Genomic DNA, 21,533 nt, shown 5'->3' with positions numbered 1-21,533 from the left:
TTTTGGAAGATAAAATCTTGATAATCCATGGCATTGCGAAGGGAATAATGGAAACCATTGCTTAGAATAGAGAGACGGGACACATAATGAAAGCCATTTTAATATGTTTGTATCGATTTTCTTCTCTTTTGCTTGAGGATAAATGCTCTCTCAAAAACATGGCCAGCATTGTGAAGTAGAGACTATGGGCCGACTCATTATGTGAGTTTTTCCTGTACTTTTTATACTTTCATGTTCACATTTGGTATTCTTGTTTTTTTGTGCAGTACTTGGAAACCTCAGACTAAATTTTTGTAGCTATTTTAATTATAAAAAAAATATTTAATGCGTCATTATGCATTTTATGCTGGTTTGATGTGTCATTGATTGTAGATTTGCCTCTATTTGTCACATAAAAGGTAAACTGTGATTGGTTATTTTGCTTTTTTTATTGTGGTCATTTACACACCTCCCTAATGTTTGGTCAGGCAGTTCTTGTCTAAAATCAGGCCTTGTTAAGATCGATATCTAAATCATTCACCATTGATTGAATATATAAAAACAAATTTTTGTTTAGTTTCAGGCCATACTCTATTTGCGCGAGCCAATTTGTTAAAGGTACAGTTCACCCAAAAATGAAAATTCTGTCATTACTTACTCACTCTCATATTGTTCCAGAACCATATACTTTATCTTCTCTCTGAAACGCACACTTTCTTTAAGAATACCATGGCTGCTATTCAAATCATAAAGTGAATGAGGATTATGGGATTTCAATTCTGAGAATACCACTAAAAGGATCATAAAAGTAATCCAAACCAGGTTTTCTGAAGTCATACAATGTTTTTTTCAGCAGCTATACATTTTAATAGTTGTTCTTTTAAAGAAATAAGAGTTTGGAACAGAATAAAGATGAATTAATACCTGAATAAGAACAACACGAACTGTGTACTGTGTATGCCAAAATATTTTAATCTTTGTAAAACTTAAGGACTGTAGAGTCAATGGGCGCATGTTGGCCAACTGGGAGTCAAACTTGGGTGCATTTTGTCCAATTTTATATATCTGTGTATATTAGATAAAAACTACATAACAAATCTATTCTCATTAAGAGACGAAACTAGTCACCACCAAACAGACGTCCGATACACATTTTCACGTTGCAATCGCAAAACACGCATCTCCCTTTGAACTTCATGTCTTCATTCTTACCGCTCTTGTCCTCTCGACGAGTGCAATTTGGATTTTGAGTCTTGAGCCGCCGTTATCACAAAGCCTGCTGCTTTTACGCTTAAAAACTTGCCCGGCCCATCTACTCTACACGAGACCAGAAACGGGTCTCTTTGAGTCTCCCGTTTTCTCGTCGTACTGTTATGGAAATACATCTCGTCCCGTCCTGAAAGGCTTCCCTTCGTGTCCCTCGAGCTCCTTTTGTGTTTTTGAAACGCTTTTAAAGCAAGAAAGATGCCGTTTGATGTACGAAATCCATCTCAACCTTCATCTCCTTACCTTGTTACGTCCGTTCCTGCTAGGGCGACAGGATTGTTTACTGGGAACATAAAGATGCAAAGCAATTCGAATGATGGCTAATACTGTTTGGGTTTAGGCTGAACGCTGCCTCACAATGTGTTGCGTGCAATTCCTGCGTGATGTTTTTTATCCGTAAAGCTCTGATGCACTTTTGCAGCACGGAGGAAGGATAAAGCACTTGAACCTTTAAGATTTTATACAATGCTTAAAATTTGTCCATACGAATGTGCTTGAACTATGTACAGCAAATAAGGCTGCACTCGAATTCTAAACAAACGCAGTGCAGCTTAGGGATCTTATATCGATTTATTGTTTTAATATTCATATTTTTCTATTCAACCAAAGTTATTGGGGTTTTCAATGTATTTGTATATTTTGAAGTATTTGTATATTGCTTACACTATAATGAGGTCTTTTTTGTTGAATCAAAAACTTTCTACAATATTTTGGGGCAAATATTTTAGTAGAAGCCGGACACATCATGCAGGTGCCAACATGAACAGGTGGCGTGACATGACCTCATTCGCAAAAAAGAGAACAAAGCTTTGAAAGATGAAAGAAACCTACATTAAATAGAGGCTCATTTGCATGTATTGCTTTAATAAATAACACACTAGTTATCAATAAACGCTACATCATTTTACTATCAACCCATATTCGAAATGTGCATTTTCAGTTGAAAGACATCCATACATACTCGACACAAACATGATGAACCTCGTACGCCATCTCATTCATGAGCTCTCATGTGACTTTTCTCTCCATCCCATCTCTTCACCCCTTCCTCCAGTGTGTGACGTGGGAGAGTTTCTGTGTGCCGACGGACGCAGCTGTGTTTCTGAGAGTTGGCTCTGTGACGGAGAGCTAGACTGCTCCGACGGCTCTGACGAAACGCCAGACATGTGTAAGTCCATCAAACAAAACACATTTCTCCCATATGTATCATCACTTATGCATTATATTTACATCGGATATGCAATATGAAACTTATATACATCACATATTCATTATATACCCTATATGAAACTCGTATACCTTACATTCATACATATGTGTATATAAGCTGTTTTTACTGTATGTTGGTCACTTGATTATCCTTTTATTCATATTTTGTCCAGATTTTAGTATATATAATGTATAGTTTTGCATATATACTTTTAAACAGTCTATACAGTATACTTGCATACATACAGTGTATATATAAATACATATACTGTAATTTGGTAAGCTTCAGTATGCTGTGTACTTCAAGAGTTCCTTTGAGTGGGTTTTGAAAGACATAAAGCACTTCACATTAAATATCATTACAAAGGTCACATAGCAATTAAACCGTCATTCAAAAGCTGCATATTAATTTGAATAAACTCGTTTCAAATGTTCTTTAAGGAAGTCACGTTTGCGTGATTTCTTTTTGTATACTTACTGCAAAGCAGTTATGAGATATCCTTTATGCCCCATTCTTAATTTGATTTTCATTTCTTTAAGCTGCAAACAATGGTACCACTTCCTTTTTATTACATAAATGAATGGGTATTTTTTAAATGACTTGGCCTAGTGCTTCTTGAAAATGGCAAATATGCTTTGAATTTTAGCTGAATGAGAACTTGCACGGCAAATGCAAATGTTGAAAGATTTTAATTGAAGAAATTGTTTTATGCAGCGTCAATCAGATTTCATGAAGGCATAATAAACGTTTCCAATGTCATAAATTCGAGAACGATAAAGAATAGATCCATTCTTGTTATGTTTGGCAGTCTTGTGATTTTCTTTTTTTTTTAATTATGTATATATTTTGAACTTTAGAATTTGCAGAAAAGAACATGAAAACGTTCTCATAAGATCAGATGAAATAAACTCTTAATAAAGGTATTATTGTACAATCGCACCAATCAGACTTTATTTGCATTGAACTAACTTCCCCCATCTTCCTTCATCCTGTCAGTTTGAATAAGCAGTCTTTTTATAGATTATTGTCGAAGTTTGATTTCATATACGCTCATTTATTGTCCTTTCTGGTTGTGCATCTGTGTACGTACAGCTGTGATGTCTTTGATGGCTTGTCGTTTCTCATCTTTGAAGGACCATCTGTGATTTTGCAGTTCTTTCCTGATGGTCTTGCAATATTTAGCCTGATAATCATAATAGATTACTATGTCATCTGTTCACAAAGTGGCTTGTCAAAGATATTGTGGTACTTTTGCAACTTAAGGCTTTCAATTTGGCCAACGAATTAAAATAAACTCTTCACCATTCAAAAAGATAAGACTGTGGTCTATTTATTGAAATAAGTGCCCAGAGGTGTGGCAAACATGGCCGCCGACTTCCACGACTTGCGCAACTGAAAGACTTTGGTTAAGGTTTAGTATGTGGCCTACGTTTATGATAATTGTATGGTGTTTTATAAACTGACATCGTATGGAAAATTATATAAAAAGAATAACTTTTAGAGACTTTATAGTAGATCCTAGTGATGCAACAATACAGTTAAAGGTGCAGTTTGTAAAAAAATTGCAGTAAAATATCCCAAAACCGTTATGCTAGTTTTATATATTTCGTTCAGCCGAGTACTAACAATAACTCAAATGTTTCCAACTACTTGTAAATCGTGAGAAAATCGCCTTTCTAATCAGTGACCCGGTGCTGTGCAGTCGCCTGTCAATGGGGTCATATCCACGTTCCCCTTAGTTACCACCTTTACTGACGTAGAAACCGCATGACCACAGCGTCGTGGACAAATGCGGAAGTAATGTCTAGTGTCTAGCAAGACAGTAAATTGATTCGAGCATCTACTTATTAATGGACCACAATTATTTGCAACAATTATAAACATCTAAATATCTTTGCTGTGTCTCCCCTGATATCACACATACAGTACATCTGGGTGACGTCTATTTTATGTCTGTTTTATATCTTTTTTGATTGTTTGCTCATCTGAAATACGTATTTGAGATGTCAGTTGTCTAAAAGTTGTCTGTAAGATGTTTATGATTTAGAAAGTTGGAAAACTGCCTTTTTCTAAAACCTTTATAAGAACATTTATACAACCATTTCTAGAACGTTGCTAAAAGGGAAACACCTCATGGCTTCTATTGTGAGAATGCTTTGGTTTCGAGTGCTTGACAGACATATAAAGTATTTTTCTCTGTTGGTTTATAAACGGATGAATATATATATATATACATATACAGTAAATTTAGCTCTTAACCTAATTTGCATTCTGACATCATATTTGCATTATGTGTATTGTATAACATAAAACATATTTTAATATAATTTTCCTGTAGCTCAGTGGTAAGAGCATTGCGTTAATAACGCAAGGTCATGCGTTCGATCCCAGGGGATTGCACATACTAAGAAACAAATGTAAAACATCTACCAAATGCATAAATGTAAATGTATCACCATGAAGTTAATTTGCATTATGCATATCAAAATGTATTGTTGATTGACATGTTTAATCACATTACCTGTTTCAGGATATTATATGTCGATTATACAGTATTCAAATGCTGCAATATTAACCCTTTCATGCATTTAATTTGACAACCTCAGCCCGGATGTTTTAATTGTTCGCAGAGCATGAAAAACAAGATTTGAACGATTTACAAGCATACATTAAACTCCTTAAAGTTAATCATAGATAATAAAATACTTTTTTGTTATCTTTGTGCAAAATGATATCTTGATCTCGATCTCATGTACGAATAAGGCATACGGGTATATCGAGGGGGAGGCATTGGCAAACTATTACTCGTGTGGGAACGTTTTGAAACCGAGGGGCCTGGTCCTCAAAATCCATCATTTACGCCTCTACAGAGTTTGTTTCCCACAAATCCTTCGTAATTAGTCTTTAAGCAAGACCTCCCCGATAATGCTGTTGCACTGGATGGCGGCCACCGCCAAAGCCATTAGAGAAAGGCTAAAACAATAAAAAGTGAATTAATGAGGTTGCATCACCCTCCAGATTTCGTGGTTCCTCCTTCTGCTGCCTAGAAACTTCCGAACGTCTCTGGAGATGCTGAGGCCCAGAGAGAAAGAGAGGGACAGGGAGGATATTTTTAAACAATACTCCTATTTGTTGAATTACATATTCTCTTTTTACCGGGATTATGAAAGTGGAGCAGCGGTCCGCTGGGAAAAGCCTTAGGGGGGCAACCTGTGTATGTGCTACTAGTCTCCTAAACTCTTGGAAGGAACCCGCTCGGTGATCAGTTATGAGGAAATTGAAACTTAAGAAGTCAGGTGTAGTGGGGGCCAAGTCTTTAAGAGCTCTTGTTATGCGTGGGGATCAATATTGTTGTTTTGGCAAGTGGGCCTTTCTCTCCTGTGACTCAACTAAAATGTCACGCCATCCAAAAGCAGTGATTCGGCATGATACGCAAAATTCTTCAGGGCTTAAGAGACATATTTAGAGAGGACTGTGCATATTAAAATAGGCTTGCTCATCGTATTTATACAGTGTGTGCCTATGAATTGGGTTAAGGGGAGTGAGAAGCAGTTTTATGGGGGTTTTATGATGCACAGCAATGGAAAACGAGATGAAGAACGTGTTTTAAAAGTTCTTGCAAAGTTCAAGCCTATTATTTATTTAAATAAGATGTTTTCATCTCTTCTTAAGACATCATGTTTATCGGTTTAAATGATGTACATAGGAGATCATTGTGTCTTATGTAATTTCCGAAATCTGTCTGTCAATATGCTGTTCAATAATGTGTGTGCATTTTGAAAATTTTGAGTATATATTGGATGAAATGTCTGTTCATTTAAAGTCTCATTTAAATTATATTCAATTACACAGTAGGTACTTGTTCAATTAAAATGTTATGTTATTTTTTTGTATTTCATGAACATTTATTTGCAGTCATATCATATCTGGGATATTCCTCTCTTTTACCCCGAAGGGTGATTTAAACTTTTATTTAGTTAATTTTTTATATTTTTTAAGAGTGTCGAACTGTGACCAGACTTTAAAAAAAATGATCATATATATTTTTTATATATATTATTATATATTATATAAATTATGTATAATTTCATTTATTGAAGTACAGGACTTCATAATATATAATAATATGTATTAATATTAAGGCATTAAATTGGTGTTGTATTGGCCTTTAGATAATCTGTATCACCATTAGTCATTTTAAAAGTCATGTTGGTCGACCACTGTTCCTCTCTCTCCTCCAGGCTCGCGACAGATAAAAATGAGATGTCCTGTCAATCATCTGCAGTGTCCGGGCACCCACAGATGTGTTCACTTCAGCAAACTCTGCAATGGAGTGCGGGACTGCGATGACAGCTACGACGAGGGCGTGCACTGCCGCGGTAAGTTCTGCCAAATGTTCTGTGACGCCGCTGCATTGTTTCATTTTAAAATGTTATGCACGTTTTCTCTACAATTTAGATTTGATATGAATAGAGATTTGGCGCTTAATGGCAGGGTCTCCAATTTCTCATAGCTGTTGTTGATGTTAAAATCACCCATACAGACTCACCCCTACCCCCATCTTTCACTTTCGTCAGCGCTCACCTCGACTAATGTCCATCCTGTGTACTGTGACCTTACTGCTGATTGGCTACAAGGTTGTTTTGGTTCTCGGTCCGACTTTGTCTCGGAAATCGGACACCCCGCCTTTAAAGGGACAGTACACCCAATTTTTTTATCTTCCAAAATTGCATTTGCTTGTTGTTCCAAACATGCTTAACTTTTTCTTTGTGGTGCACAAACAGATGTTATTCAGAAAGTTAGCGATGGACAGTTGCTGTCCCTATTGACTTCTTTGTATGGAAAAAAGAGCAGCACAAAGTAAACAACAAAGTTAAATAAAACAATGCTGTCCATAATAATGCATCCGTCTATTTTTATCCGGAGGCTAGTTCACATTTCCATTGTTTTAACTTTAGAGATTCATGAAACAGTCTTTGCTGAAATGTGCCAGTCAGACTGAAATGATCAGGGACCTTGTTAAAAATAAACATCAGTCGCTCATTTCTGACATCGGGGCGCTTCAGAAGGTCGTGCAGAGCGGCAGCCGCCACACAATGTCGACAAGTTCTGACAGACTTTCACACAATTTACTGTGATCACATAGTAGTCCTCCTTGTTGTTGAATATGGCCGGATCATGTTTTCGTCTGATGAAAGTTCTGGAAATTCAGAATGAGTTGTTTCTGTTTCAAGCTAGTTTAAATACTCACAGGGGAGAAATAGTTTGGAGTTTTTAAAGTCACAGTGTGTTTTTAAAGTACATCAAGCTCTTTAATTTCAAAAGCTCAGTGAAAGTGTGATTTGAGTGTTCAGATGATCACTTTTAATTTATTTCTGGTGTTGGAGATAGTGAGAGGAAATGGTGACGCATAAAGGATCAATGCTAATCTGCTTTAAATCACTTTGGATTCCACTATAATCTTAAAGTGCTAGTCCACCCAAATATACAGATTCTGTCATTATTTTATCCTCGTTTGGTTAAAACCTGTAGATAACTCTTTGTTCTGTGGAACACAAAAGAAGATATTTTGAGAAATGCCTCTGTGGTTTTGTGTCAATACAGTGAAAGCCAATGGGGTTCAATGTTGTTTGCTTACCAACATTCTTCAAAATATCTTCTGGTCAGGTAGATTTGAAATGACAAGAGGGTGAGTAAATGATGAAAGAATTTTTGTTTCGGGGTGAACTATTCCTTTAAGATATCTAAATAAATAAAGGGCTTTGATAGAATTTGTGTAAAGCCATTTGTTGATGGCCAGAACTTGAGTGCTTGTGTTATGAAAATCCCCCAAAATGTTATAAAATATATCATGTTTTAAGTTAAAATGGGTTCTGAGTGCTTTATAAATAAGAAAAAGGTAATGTTTTATACTCGTAGATCTACACAAATTTTCTTTTTCTTCTGCCATTTTAACCAAGATGATAAAGTATATTATAGCTTTTTTACAAGGTGTTTGACACAAACACTAACAACAAAATTGCAGTCGTTTAAAGTCTGTTTCGTGCGATAAGTCGCAGTTAGCTTAATGTAATAATGACTTTCTGCTAAGAGGCAATTACAGTTTCTGCGCATGATGAAGTGAAGATCACGGCATTTGACATTGTGCCGTATATCCTCGGGAAAGATTTATCAGCAAACCTAACGCCTAGTTAACAACTGAAACCCACGCCGAATTTGATGCATTGCAGCCGAGTGAGCTTAACCGCCGACACACACGAACCACATCGTTCACGTCCACAGAATATGTGTGTTTAATTATAGCTGTAATAAATGAACATATGGAGATATTTATCAGCTTCACCTTGAGGTGAACCTCTCACGGGACGTCAGCCCCCTCACGCCAGGCTTTTCAAAAGCACGGGGCGCCTCTCGCGCATTTACATTTTATGTTCTTCTCAATCTTAGTCTTGGTGTGGTTTCAAAGGAAATAAAAATTTGCATTGCTGGACAAGAGTTATGGAAAGAGGTTACTCCCAAGGAGCTAGTTGGAGCGGTCTCGTTCGGAATGGCTTGTCGCGCACCTGTCATAACTAAGCGTTCATAATTTACATTAGAAGTCCGCCGAGCAGATATCAGTTCTCGCTCCTCGAGGCATTCGAATCTGGGACGCTTTGGAGAGCAGGGAGAGGGAAAATGAGACGATATCATGTCTTCTCCGCAGCTTTTAAAAGAGCATCACTGGGACGGTTTCGCATTTCTGTTTCTTATTAAAGTTCCCATTTTTAGCCGTATACTTAACCCTGTTTATCTGGTCATATGGTGCATGATTCATATATTCAAACGGAAAAATGTAATCTTTCATCAAAATGTAATAACCTCTTTGAAATTGCTTTTCTTCTTTGTTGACATAACCAAGGCTGTGTGGGCGGGGAAAAATAATATCGGCCGACTCGATTGGATAAAAGGACATTGCTAAGCTGATTGTGTGTTGTCGTGTTTACATTTAAAATGCAAACATTTTTGGGCCAAGTAAATAGTTTGTCAGCTCTTTGACATGAATGTAAGCAGGTAGCTAACCTCCGGTTTGGATTTTCTTTTCTGTGGTGTGTAGAAGATAGCAAGCATCTTGCGGCCCGCTATGTTATTTCGAAACTCTTTCTTTGCTGTTTTTTTATTTGTGTGGGGATTTGTTTTGTCAGTGAGGAATGGAGCTTGCCTTCAGGTGACCACGGCGGTCAACGGGAGAGTCGAGAGAGAGTATAAAGATTTTGGGTTGCGGGTTTCCATACAGTGTCTTATCTTTATATTTTCTCTTGTGCTGGTCTTTCTCACACAGATTATATTTGGACGCTTGGGCCCGATAGAGACTTTATATGCTTTTTATTATTATTCAGACTGTGTGTTCTGGTGTCAGACTGACTAACTGTAGATGTGTGAAATGAATAACTTAACAAAGTCGGCGAAGGGTGCGGCGGGGAGAGATAAAAACCCTAAGACAAAAGGAGTGTCACACATTTAATTAACTTGACTGAAGAACACACATTCATACACGGTGTAAAGACACGGCGCTCGCACACGTTTCATGGCTTTCAAATATCTAAAGATTTGGTGTTGGTGGGTAGCCCCGCCCACTGAAATCTCATTGGGCAGAACTCACAAATATTATGCAATATTGTTTCATCGTCACCCTTATGTCATTCCAAACCTGTATGACTTTTTTTCTTCGGCAGAACACAAAAGAAGATATTTTGAAGAACGTTGAAAACATTGTCTTCCATTTTATAAACACAAAACCACAGAGACGTTTCTTAAAATATCTTCTTTTGTGTTCAAGAAAGAAATAGTCGTATACAGGTTTTAAATGACATGAGGGTGAATTTGTAGTTTGGTGTGCACTGTCCCTTTAAGAGTCAAATAATTGTTACTTTTCAGTGGTCGTCAATGGAGAAAATTGCTTTTGTCTCCATAATGAGATTGTGGCAGGGCCAAATTGTTCAATTCCTTTGTCCTCCTGCACATTTTTACCTTTTCATGCCTCCTCACCATACATCCCAAAGTCTTTATTTCCATAAAATCACTGTGCAGGCAAAAAGGTTGTCTCGAATTCACAGTAAAAATAATTTAGTCATCTGAGGTTCTACAATACCAGACATGAGCGATGGGCGGCTTTGCCCTCCGGGTTTGAAAAGCAGCCTCATTTTACACACGCATTGACTTTACATTTATAGCACAAAGGAAATGCTAAAGCTCATAAACTTTACATCTTTGTGACGGCACGCACTGTAACCTTGAAAACGTGCTGAGTGTCCCTCTCTCAGTCGCAGAACTACTATTTTTTAATACTGTCTCGTTCTGTCCACAGCTTGACTGTGTCCCGCTGTTACCCTGAGCAAAGGATTTTGAGTTTTAAATGAGTCTCAGACATGCCCGTGGGTATTATGGCAATAGCAGACTGGCATACTTGTACTATATTTGCATATTGAAGTATGTATGCTGTGCCACAGTATGCAGATTTTCTGTGTTGGATACCTGGGTTACCTGCCACGTTATCTTTACACAAATTGAATATACAAATCAAGCGTGCTTACTTTTAACATTATTTTGATTGTACTCATAAATGTATTTAGGATTTATTTTCTATATTACACATTTGGTATAAAATGTAATAAAGCAAAAGTGTTAATTTTGATTCAAGATATTTGAATTATGATCATTTTTAAAATTATGTTTTATTTTATGATAGCTCTTCTCTTCACAATAAATGTTTGAGAGTTGTATGTACTACTGTAGTGTATAATATATATTTTATAAAGTATATAATAGTACCAAACTAGTATGCTATTAGAGTGTTTGCATTCAAACAGTCATTAGCTGCGTCCCAATTAGCCCATTATGCGGCATAAATAGTATTCGAAAATAGAAGTCGTATGTCCCAAATCATAGTGAGCATAAATTAATATTCTCAAAGTACCAGGATGGTCTGATGTTTCGGTGAAAATTCACAGTGTGAATCCATGGACACTTAACGGATGATATAACCCACAGCTACACTGCATTAATAAAATAAAATAAAATATGCTTCTCTAAATTAATAAATGTAAGTATACAGTAAACATTACATTCAAAATAATAGATGAATAAATACTTAAATGCAAGGAAGAGCTGTATTTTGATGTTCATGACAGTTAAGGATCACAGCATCGTCTAGGAAACAACGGCCACTTCCGTTTCACGTTAGTATGTCCAACAAAAACAGTACATACTTTAAGGGCATATTGTGACATACCGATTGCAATTGTAATACTTTTGCATAAGTATGTACACTGTGCGATAGTATGCATCAACAATGTCATCAGGTTAGCATGCTAGTTAGGTACTAGTACACTGTAGTACATACTACTTTCAGACATTTAGTGTAGAATGCTGTTATATACTGTATGTACAGTATTTACTGTAATACAGCAGGCAGTCAGCAATAAATGTTTTAAGGTACATAGTGTAGTGTAAATTATATTATATGAAGTATAAACCAAACTAGTATGTTATAAGTTTGTTAGTATTTGCATAAAAAAAGTATATTTCTTCGAACACATGGTTTTCAGTCTAAGCTAAACTTGCTGGCAAACACATCCACATCTGAGCAGAACAGATGCAGACTTCTCCTTCCACCTTGTGATAGATTCATCCCTCGCTCGCCGGCTGTTATATATTAATTACGTTATCCGTTGTCGCTCATGCATACACGGCGTATGTTTCTGGAAGTATGCATGTGGCTGGCATGCTTTGACTCACTCGCTTCCTCTCCTTCTGCAAATTCCCGAAATTGAACGCGTATCAAAGACGACAAATGATAAAACAATCCACCGAACGAGTAACTGGGTTGACAGCTTTTGATGCGCTATCGAAGTTTGCACCGATGAAAAAACAGGCGTCCATTGTCAAGGCTGCGAATCTCGTGAAGTTCAAAGACAAAATGCGAAGTGGAAGGTCTGACTGGCTTGAAATCGGCACTTCAGGGGGTTTTGACAGGTTCCCCATGAAAGGAAACAAGAAAGGGCTTTTGTATGCTTACAGATCTCATCACGCATCTTTAGCAATGCAGTTTAGCTAGGAAACTACAAACTATTTCAACGTTTACGTTCATGATTCATGACAAGAATGTAAACATCTTAAAAGCTTTTTCTATGTCATAAATAAATGACCTTTTATGTAAAGATTTACTCAAAAACGTATTAAACAGCTATGTCACAAAAATTTAAAGGGATCACATGGTGCGAATGTGTTTTTATGTGTTTTATTAGTTGCTCATGCATGTATTAGACTCGTAAAATTGCAAAAATATGCATTGCATTTCCAATACGGTAAGAGGCGTTACTTTTCTGTCTCACGCTTGCAGTATTCGACCAATCACTACGCACTTGTTAACTGGCCAATCATAGCACAAAAAGCAAATGGAATGTAATAATTCATATTTTAATGATTCGTGGTTTATTGCATGGAAAGAATATGTATCAGTTTTATTTCTAAAATAAAAATATATTGTTGAAATATTATACAGAATATTTTAATGTATCATATATCAGATATGTGGTTGAAATGACATTTTTTGATTCACTAAATTATTAAAAGTATCGTATTTCAAGAATTTCATTTCACCTTGAATGATGTCACACATCCTTGATCTCCTCACCCCTCACTTTCTATCTCCCACTTACAATTCACAATTAAGATTCTTGGTACTCCAGGATCGACGACTATACTGTAAATGTCCATCGCCATAACCAGCAAAAGCATTGTACATCACGTCCATTTTCTCTCTAAAAGTAATGCTTCATCTCTCCTGGGTGTTCACTGATTCGAGTGTACTACAGGTGCTAGTCAGAAAACCATCTTTGTGTTGCACTCCTGAACGTCCCTATGGTAATAACACACTTGTCTCAGTTTTCCCCTCTCCATTGACGTTCCCTTATGAATATAAGGAATTGAATAAGGCGGCCCACACAACATGATGAATAAACACAGAGACACACACGCACATAAAGAAACGGTATAGAAAAGCGCTTTTTCCGTTCTAAGCACGTCTGAAACGGTAACCTTATATTAACCGAGAAAGCAACGAGAACGGTTCGGCTCGAGCGGGGAAAAGTGCTCATGTCCTTATACAACAGACCCTTTTACTGTACACTTTCCAATTATACGACACAGATTTGAGTATGATTATCTCTGTTATTGTAGTGCATCTTAAAATGCATGACACAAAGATTGCTTTAGAGAGCAGTTTCGTGAATATCTTAACTAATAAACATAAAAACACTCGTCTCTGGTGTTACTGGAGGTTAATTCGATCTGTATTTCAGGAAGGCTTGATCATTGCACATTTAAAGCTGATCATCCTTTGTTTGTGCGTTGCTTCCTTTGCATACATTAGACTGCTTAGCGACCTTTAAACAAAAAAGGAACATTTTGAACTGCGCTTATGAAGTCTGTCAGCTCATTTGGCATGCTGAAATCCTCAGCTAACAGCTCCAAATGTTGCAATCCATCACATAAATTTAACATTTATTTGTCGGAGGGTTCTGCAAGCATTAGCTGGAGTGCTGGTGATGTTGGCATATTACAGTATGATGGGAGCAATTGAGGGTTAAGTGCTTTGCCCGGGGGCAAATCTGCTATGGTCAGAGGAAGGGCAGAGACTTTCATGTGCCAAGTCGACGTACTTCAGGGGCTTGACCAAGATTTGGACAAGCTTCGAAGGTCAGGCCTTTGCTGTCATATCAATCTGACTAAATATAGATTTGTTGTGTCTAGTTGTGGTGCACAGACTCTGGAAGCACCCGGTCCATCTGCGTTGGTTTGATCCGAATTCTGTTTCTCTGCTGCGTGTTACATTGCCGGTAGATTCTGAAGTGTTGATGAAGGGGCAAAATAAACCAGGTTCACAGTTACATCAGGGATGTCTCACGTCGTCTTTGCTTTCGGCGGATTAAACAATCTCAGATGTTTGTGAAATGATGTACATATTACTGTAGAAATCTCCCAAATTTCCATTAAATGTAACTTACAATACACTTAATTTACAGAACATAGCTGGCGGTGTTTGCTATGGCTAGGTATTGCACAAATAACACCTAGCAGTGCCCTAGCAACCACACAAGCAACATAATGGCCCTGCCCTAGCAACCATCTTACTGTGGCCTTAGCAAGTACCTTTACGCAAGCAAGACCCTAACAATGCTAAATGACATAAGACATTAAGTCTTGTTTTCTGAAAAAAGTACAAAAAGCGAGTTTAGACATTTAAATTAATTTTTCTTACCCCATGGGTGAATATTTAAGCTTGTTTTTTAAGAAAACGTTTTAAAATGAAGTCTGTTTATGCCTAAAATAAGACTATACGTCGTATAGAGCATTCCCACCAAACACGACTTCATTTGCGCCTGAAATTCACTTTATAGCGTCATGGGAGGGCTTCTGCCAGGAGGCTCCAGTCTTGTGTGTATATATATATATATATATATATATATATATATAGCTCAAATTGAGTAAAGAGCCTTTTTTACAACTTACTAGATTGTCCGACCTCCTCACTCACTTTCTTCCAAGCAAGATCCTTTTTATTCCTGTTTCGATAAAAGTAAGATGTATCGTACAGTATCGGGTATCTATATACAGCAACGATAATTTTGGTACTTCAACGTTGTCCTATCGTGTCTTTGTGAAAATAAAACTTAAATTTATTTTTATTGGCTAAGTTCATTTTTCTTGCCACATAGAGATATTTTTTGATGTTTTAAGCAGTAAACTTAATTATTTTCTTGTTTTTTTTTTTGCCAATTTATTTCAGAACGATTAAACTTTTTTGATTTAATTGATTGAAATAAATTAAAAATTCATTTATGTTTATGTTTCTTATCCCATTTTCGGACACATTTGAATGTTTTTGGAAAAATGTCGAAATGATGCTTTAAACAAGACTAAAGATCTGTGATTCTGTGAAGTAAATCTTGATTTCAAAAGTAAGAAATCCGGTGTGACATTGCCTCATAAACAGCAAAGCAATGCCCTCATGAACACCTACCAACCACTTTTACACTAATATCACCTTAGCAACACCTTAGCAACTGCAAAGCTATGAACTAACAACCACCTCAGATACTTAAAGTCTTGCACAGATAAACACCACTTGTCACTTTCTCAGAATACAAATATCTTGAAGATACAGAGATGCATTTACTCGACAGGGGAAGTGATATCTAGTCTTGTTTTATTTTAAAGAAGCTAAGAAAAATGGACTTGAATTTACTTTTATCTCTTTCTTAAGTACCTACTTCATTTTTCTTTTTCTTACCTATTGGCAGATTTTGTGCTTAATATCTTGTTGATCTTGTGAAACGCTACTACACAATAGCTACATTTCCCCACATTTGTTCAACTGTCGCTTTACAAAGTCAATCCAACTTCCGCTCTGTCCTTGCTGTTCCAACAAACTGTGTTTTTACCCAATCTGTTCTGTATTCTGTCAACTATTTATAAACACTGACTGCTAGGTCAGACCCCCTGGTCACTCGTACAGATCGCCCAAACAGGAAAACACACAAACCTACTCTCATTTTGCAGCAGTGATGGCCTAGCTGTCTGGACCCATGGGGACGGTGGCCGCTCTAATCACGTAGACTGAGGGAAAGACCCCCGCTGTGAATGAATAATAGACCTGTCCACACATATACCGCCTCCTCTGAACTAGTGACACCTGCTGGGAGGGGCGGGGCTTCATTGATGGAGCTTTCCAATTGGTCCGTTAAGACTTCTGTGGGTCGGAGCCTTAAAAGTTTTTTAGTTAGAGATGCAAACATCGAAGTTTGATGCGATTTACCCTCATAGCACCTATTGTTTGTTTGCGAATAGCCCAATTCAGTCATTGGATCTTATAAGAGATGGTTCACCCAGAAATTCAAATTCTTTCATTGTTTATTCACCCTCATGTCATTCAAAACATGTACCTTTATATGACTCGTTTTTTCTGTGGAACACAAAAGAAGATATTTTGAGAAATGTTTCTGGGGTTTTGTGTCCATACAAGTCAATGGGGTCAATGTTGTTTGGTTACCAACATTCTTCAAAATATCTTTTGTGTTCTGCAAAGGAAATAAAGTCATACAGATTTGAATTGATGTGAGGGTGTATAAATCATGAACGTTTTTTCCTTTTTGGGTGAACTCTCCCTTTTTAAATAAAAAACAGGACTGTTTTTCAGACAAATCTGTCTACACAGGAAGAAAACTAGCCAACGATTCCAGAAGGTCTTTAAATGTATTGAACTTATAGATGTGGTCAAGACTTGGCATTTAATGCCGTATGGATTTCCAAGGACTCTGTGTTAAATTTTTGATGTGCTACGGGACTCCCAGGAGTGATTGATTGTTCACAGTGGCTAAAGTTCAAGCTCTTTGGATTGGGGTAGAGAAATAGATCTACAGGCATTTACCTCGATGCCCCTGTCAGACTCAGCACCCTTCCCGGACCGCTGCGGTTAGCACTACATCACCCAGCCAGAGACAGAGGAAGTAGAGCTCCTCACCGAGAGAAAATCACCCTGAGGTAGAGATGTGGAGTTCACAGGGGATAAATCCTGTTGTGAGGGAGCCTGACTCGCAGCGAGGGTCCTCCCGTCATGGCCTCCTTCCTGTACGGAGGAGATTAGTGTGAATCCGGGTGGCGGAGAGCGTTCTAGTTGCTCCGAAGCTTCTTGCTGTAAATGATGCTGTTGGTTTTTGTTGTTGTCCATGCACATTGTAGGAAGCTTAGAATGTAGAATGCAATAGAAACTATATAAAATAATTGAAATAGTATAATTGAAATGAATAAATAATTGAAACATATTATGAAAGAATAATATGAAAAGCCAAATAAAGTAAACAGCTAAGACTGTCATATCTGTGCGGTAAGATTTCTCAGCTCAGTATGTAATATGTGACCCTGGATCACAAAACCAGTCTTAAGTAGCATGGGAACATTTCTAGTTAAAGACAAAAATACATTGTATGGGTCAAAATTATAGATTTTTCTTTTATGCCAAAAATCATTAGGATATTAAGTAAAGATCATGTTCCATGAAGATATTTTGTACATTTCCTACCGTAAATGTAAAAAAACTTTATTTTTGTGAGTGGATGAACAACTTCAAAGGAATTCTCAACATTTTGATTTTTTTGCACTCTCAGATTCCAGAGTTTTAAATGGTTGTATCTCAACCAGATATTGTAAAATTGTAATAATCTCATACTCCAATAGAAAGATTATTTATTCATCTTTCAGATTATGTCAAAAGCAAAATTTCGAAAAATGTATTCATAAGACTGGTTTTGTTATAAAAATATTTAAACTTAAAATTGTATGATTAGAAACAGGAAAAGTTCACAAAGAAACTGTCATTTATTCACCTTTATATCATTTAAAACCTGTTTTTTTTACTTTTTCCTGACTAATAAAGGTATTTTGAAAAATGTCTTCCATACAGTGGAAGTCAAAGAGGTCGAATGTTGTTTACTTACCAACATTCTTCAAAATATCTCCTTTTGTGTTCTGTAGAAGAATGTCGTACAGGTTTGAAACGACATGAGGATGAATAAACAATGAAAGGATTTCCCTTTTAATGGACTATTCGTTTAAAAAGTCTCTATATTTAGGAATGTGACGGGTTTGTCACCATTTACTCTTGAATTTTTTTTTGTTGTGCCAGATTAGTATTGGTATCTGTGTGAAAAAATCTTGCATAAATAACTTGTTCTTTACAGACGAGGAATGCTAGTCACATACAAATACTTAAACATCCGTCAGCTCGAGTGAATGCGCATCTTGTGTAATAGATAAAAAGCTGTTATATTTCACATTCTTTTATTGTAAAACGCTTAGCGTTACCCCTAAACGCCGTAATGTATTTTTAAAGAAGTACTTCATTTAAAATCGTCTGGCTTAAACCACTCAGAAAGCCGGGCTGCGGTTGCATTCTCAGCGCATGGATATTATTAATGGGGCTGCACACAGTGAATACACACCAGCAGTCTCTCTCTCTAGATCTCTCTCCCGAAAGATATTAAAAACTATCAATACCTGCTCATTCATGTGCAAACTTGTACAAGCACAAACTTCCAAGCGGTGTACGCGACAAGGTGACCTGTAAGAAACGCCTCTCGGCGAATGAAAACGTGGAATATAGGCTTTAGATATCGGGGTAATTGAAACAGATTGCAGACCGTGCTGTGCGAGCGTTTGTAAATCGCTGTGATTTTTCACCCGATTCTCTGGATCGATAAATAAAGACAGGGAGATCTGCGTTTGCCGCTCCAGACGGTCTGGGAACGCGGTTGTCAAACCGTCCCTCATTACCAGGCGGCGAGCGCTCCACAGGTGATAAATATCACACAATGGGCCCTAAATTCACACTTTACTGTTGTCTATTGACAGCGGCGCGCACAGAAAAAAACGGATCTTAGGAAACAAGCCTGAAGTGGCGCTTTAAAAGCGCTGAATCATGTTCTCGTAATGAGGCCGCATCTGTTCAACTTGTAAAAAAATGATTTTCGGCGCTGGAGAAAGCTGCGAGATGACATTGTTCTCTAACGGAGGAGTTCGGCGAATGTAAATGCATGTTCAGGATGGTGAAATGGCCCGGCGACATTAAGGTCGTGAATCAAACCGCTGGCTGTGACATCTTTATAGTCATCATGCAGTGACTGTTAAAAAGAGAAAAAGTGTCATTGCTGAGCCACTAACGTCATTAAACGAACTGTGAAATGGATTTCTGTGACACTGCCTTGTTTGCCATTGGTTGATCCAAAATCATACTATTGGATGACCCGCGGTTTAAAGTGGGTTGGGGTGAAGGGGATTGTTTGATAACTTTGTTTATTTAAATCAATGATATACGTTTTTTTTTTTTAGAGTTGGTGGGTAGCTGCCAGGAGCGGAGTTGTCAGTTTGACTGTGTTGTCATGAGGAACGGGACGTCCTGTTTCTGCGTAGAAGGTTTTGAACTGGAAGACGACGGGAGGAGATGTCGAGGTGAGATCGTGACCATCTGTAACTCCGATCTGTTTTTCAACCAAATTTTATTTAAACATGGGAAATAAAAAATGTTCCACCGCACCACTTTGGTTGCGTTTACTCATGTGTAAAAAAAGTGTTATACTGCACATATGTTATATACTGTATATATGTGTACAAATAAATATGATATACTGTATTTAATACTATATATCAGGGGCCCGTTTCAATAAGGAAGTTCAACCAACACTGAGTTAAAATCTGAACCCTGAGTTGATTTACTCAGAGAATCGTTACTCTGAGTTTTCAGTTTCAGAACAGCTGATTTGAGTTAGTTTAATCAACCCTGAGTAAGTTCACTCTAGGTTATGCGCGTTCAGCATGGCGATGAAAAGCCATCATCAATTGAGTGAAGATAGCACGATTCACCATGGCAACAGCACGTGACAAAAAGCGCTCTGTTCATTTCTCGCCAATCAAATTGAAGGAACTGTTACAAGCGTATAGTGAATATGAGCAGATATTTAGAAAAAAGTGCAACACAGCCGCAGCAGCAAAAGAAAGAGAGTTGGCGTGGGAGAAAAGTGCTTCACGTGTTAATGCGCAAGTTTATATGTCAATCACTTTTATATTTATTTTGTTGAAACTGTGAAAATGTAAATTATATTTAACTCTCTTGCTCTCATGTAGGTGAAATCCTTCTGCAATAAAAAGATCTTGGCAGCAGCTGAATATGAAATATACGACGGCGTCGTAAAAAAAAAGATTTCGAGAATAAAGTCGAAATGTTACGAGAATAAAGTCGAAATGTTACGAGAATAAAGTCGAAATGTTACGAGAATAAAGTCGAAATGTCAAAATCTGACATGAACTACGAATTAGCTCACTGATTCAGATGACGTACTTAAACATAATTTAAACTCTTAAACTACAACTTTCACGAAAATAAAATACGTATTACGACGAGTTTATTCTCGTAACATTTTGACTTTATTCTCGTAATCTTGAATTTATGTTATTTTTAACGTGGCACTAAAACGCTGTGGTAGAAATACAATAACATCATTCATTCAGGAAAGTTTAAAGAAATAAAATAGTCTTGCTAGTAGGATGACTGATTGGGAAATGTTAAATATACTTCTTAAACTGGCCTTAAAAGTTAAGATAAAACGTCCAAACGGGGCCTCAGAATTCTCTCCCGACATAAATATAATTCTGTGCGAATTAATGCAGCTTCCTCATCTATGGGTTCATGAATAAACGAACATGCTATTTTAAGTTCTGTGTGACTAAATAGAGCGCGATTAGGAACTCTAATCAATAAACATATGACGTATGTCATTTCAACCCGCTCGCGCTTCGAAAAGGGGGAGGAGATTGTAACAAACCCTGCGTTTGCGGAATAAAACCTGCTCCCGACCAGGTTAGGTTCACGGAGTAGGTTACTCTGGTTACTCACCCGGAGTATAAGATACCTCGATTTCTGAAATGGGCTTGACTTACTCCGCGGTCGCGGGTTTGACATTCCTCGCGTTCTGAAACCAAAAACCCTGAGTATTCCGTTTTCTGGGGTTGACTTACTCGGAGTTTGCACTTACCCTGCTTTCTGAAACGGGCCCCTGCTGGTATACGGTACAGTATATTTGTACATAAACAAAAAAAGATGTAAGAAATATTATTTTCAATCGTAAGAAAATGTAATATAATTAATGAAAAATAGTTTAAAATAGATTTTTTTGTAAATATTTACAATATATATTAAATATTTGAAATGTAAATATTTATGTTTATTATATAATATAATATATTTTATATACAATATGTATTCGATAATGGTTTAATTGTACATAAACAAAAATATATTATAGAATAAATATATTATAGAATATTATACTTTACAGAGCATAGTGAAAATATATATTATTAATATTAATGTAAAAAATTACATTTAACATTTGCAAAGATTTATATTTAAATTAAGCTGTGTTCAATTTGGCTGGAAATTTCATTTTGACTTCAGTTGACTCCATCCTATTTACAGTAAAGATATGTA

General features: G+C 36.9%; 1 protein-coding gene across 4 annotated transcripts in view; it reads left to right on the top strand.

The window, feature by feature from the left end:
- Positions 1–21,533, top strand: part of lrp1ba (low density lipoprotein receptor-related protein 1Ba) — a 177,097-nt gene that overhangs the window by 24,098 nt on the left and 131,466 nt on the right. For 3 of the 4 annotated variants that reach the window (XR_008907642.1, XM_056758245.1, XM_056758243.1), the window contains exons 2-4: positions 2,300–2,413; positions 6,697–6,834; positions 19,379–19,498. Coding sequence is in view for 3 of the 4 variants with exons in the window: in XM_056758245.1 (XP_056614223.1) it covers positions 2,300–2,413; positions 6,697–6,834; positions 19,379–19,498 (372 nt within the window). In the remaining variant the exon portion in view is untranslated. The remainder of the gene's footprint in view (positions 1–2,299; positions 2,414–6,696; positions 6,835–19,378; positions 19,499–21,533) is intronic. The other variant, XM_056758246.1, reaches the window with a different exon arrangement.

Source organism: Triplophysa dalaica, chromosome 10 (assembly GCF_015846415.1).
Source record: "Triplophysa dalaica isolate WHDGS20190420 chromosome 10, ASM1584641v1, whole genome shotgun sequence".
Classification (NCBI taxonomy): Eukaryota; Metazoa; Chordata; class Actinopteri; order Cypriniformes; family Nemacheilidae; genus Triplophysa; species Triplophysa dalaica.
Note: the sequence above shows the minus strand (reverse complement) of the source record. Positions and strands in the feature narration are given on the sequence as shown.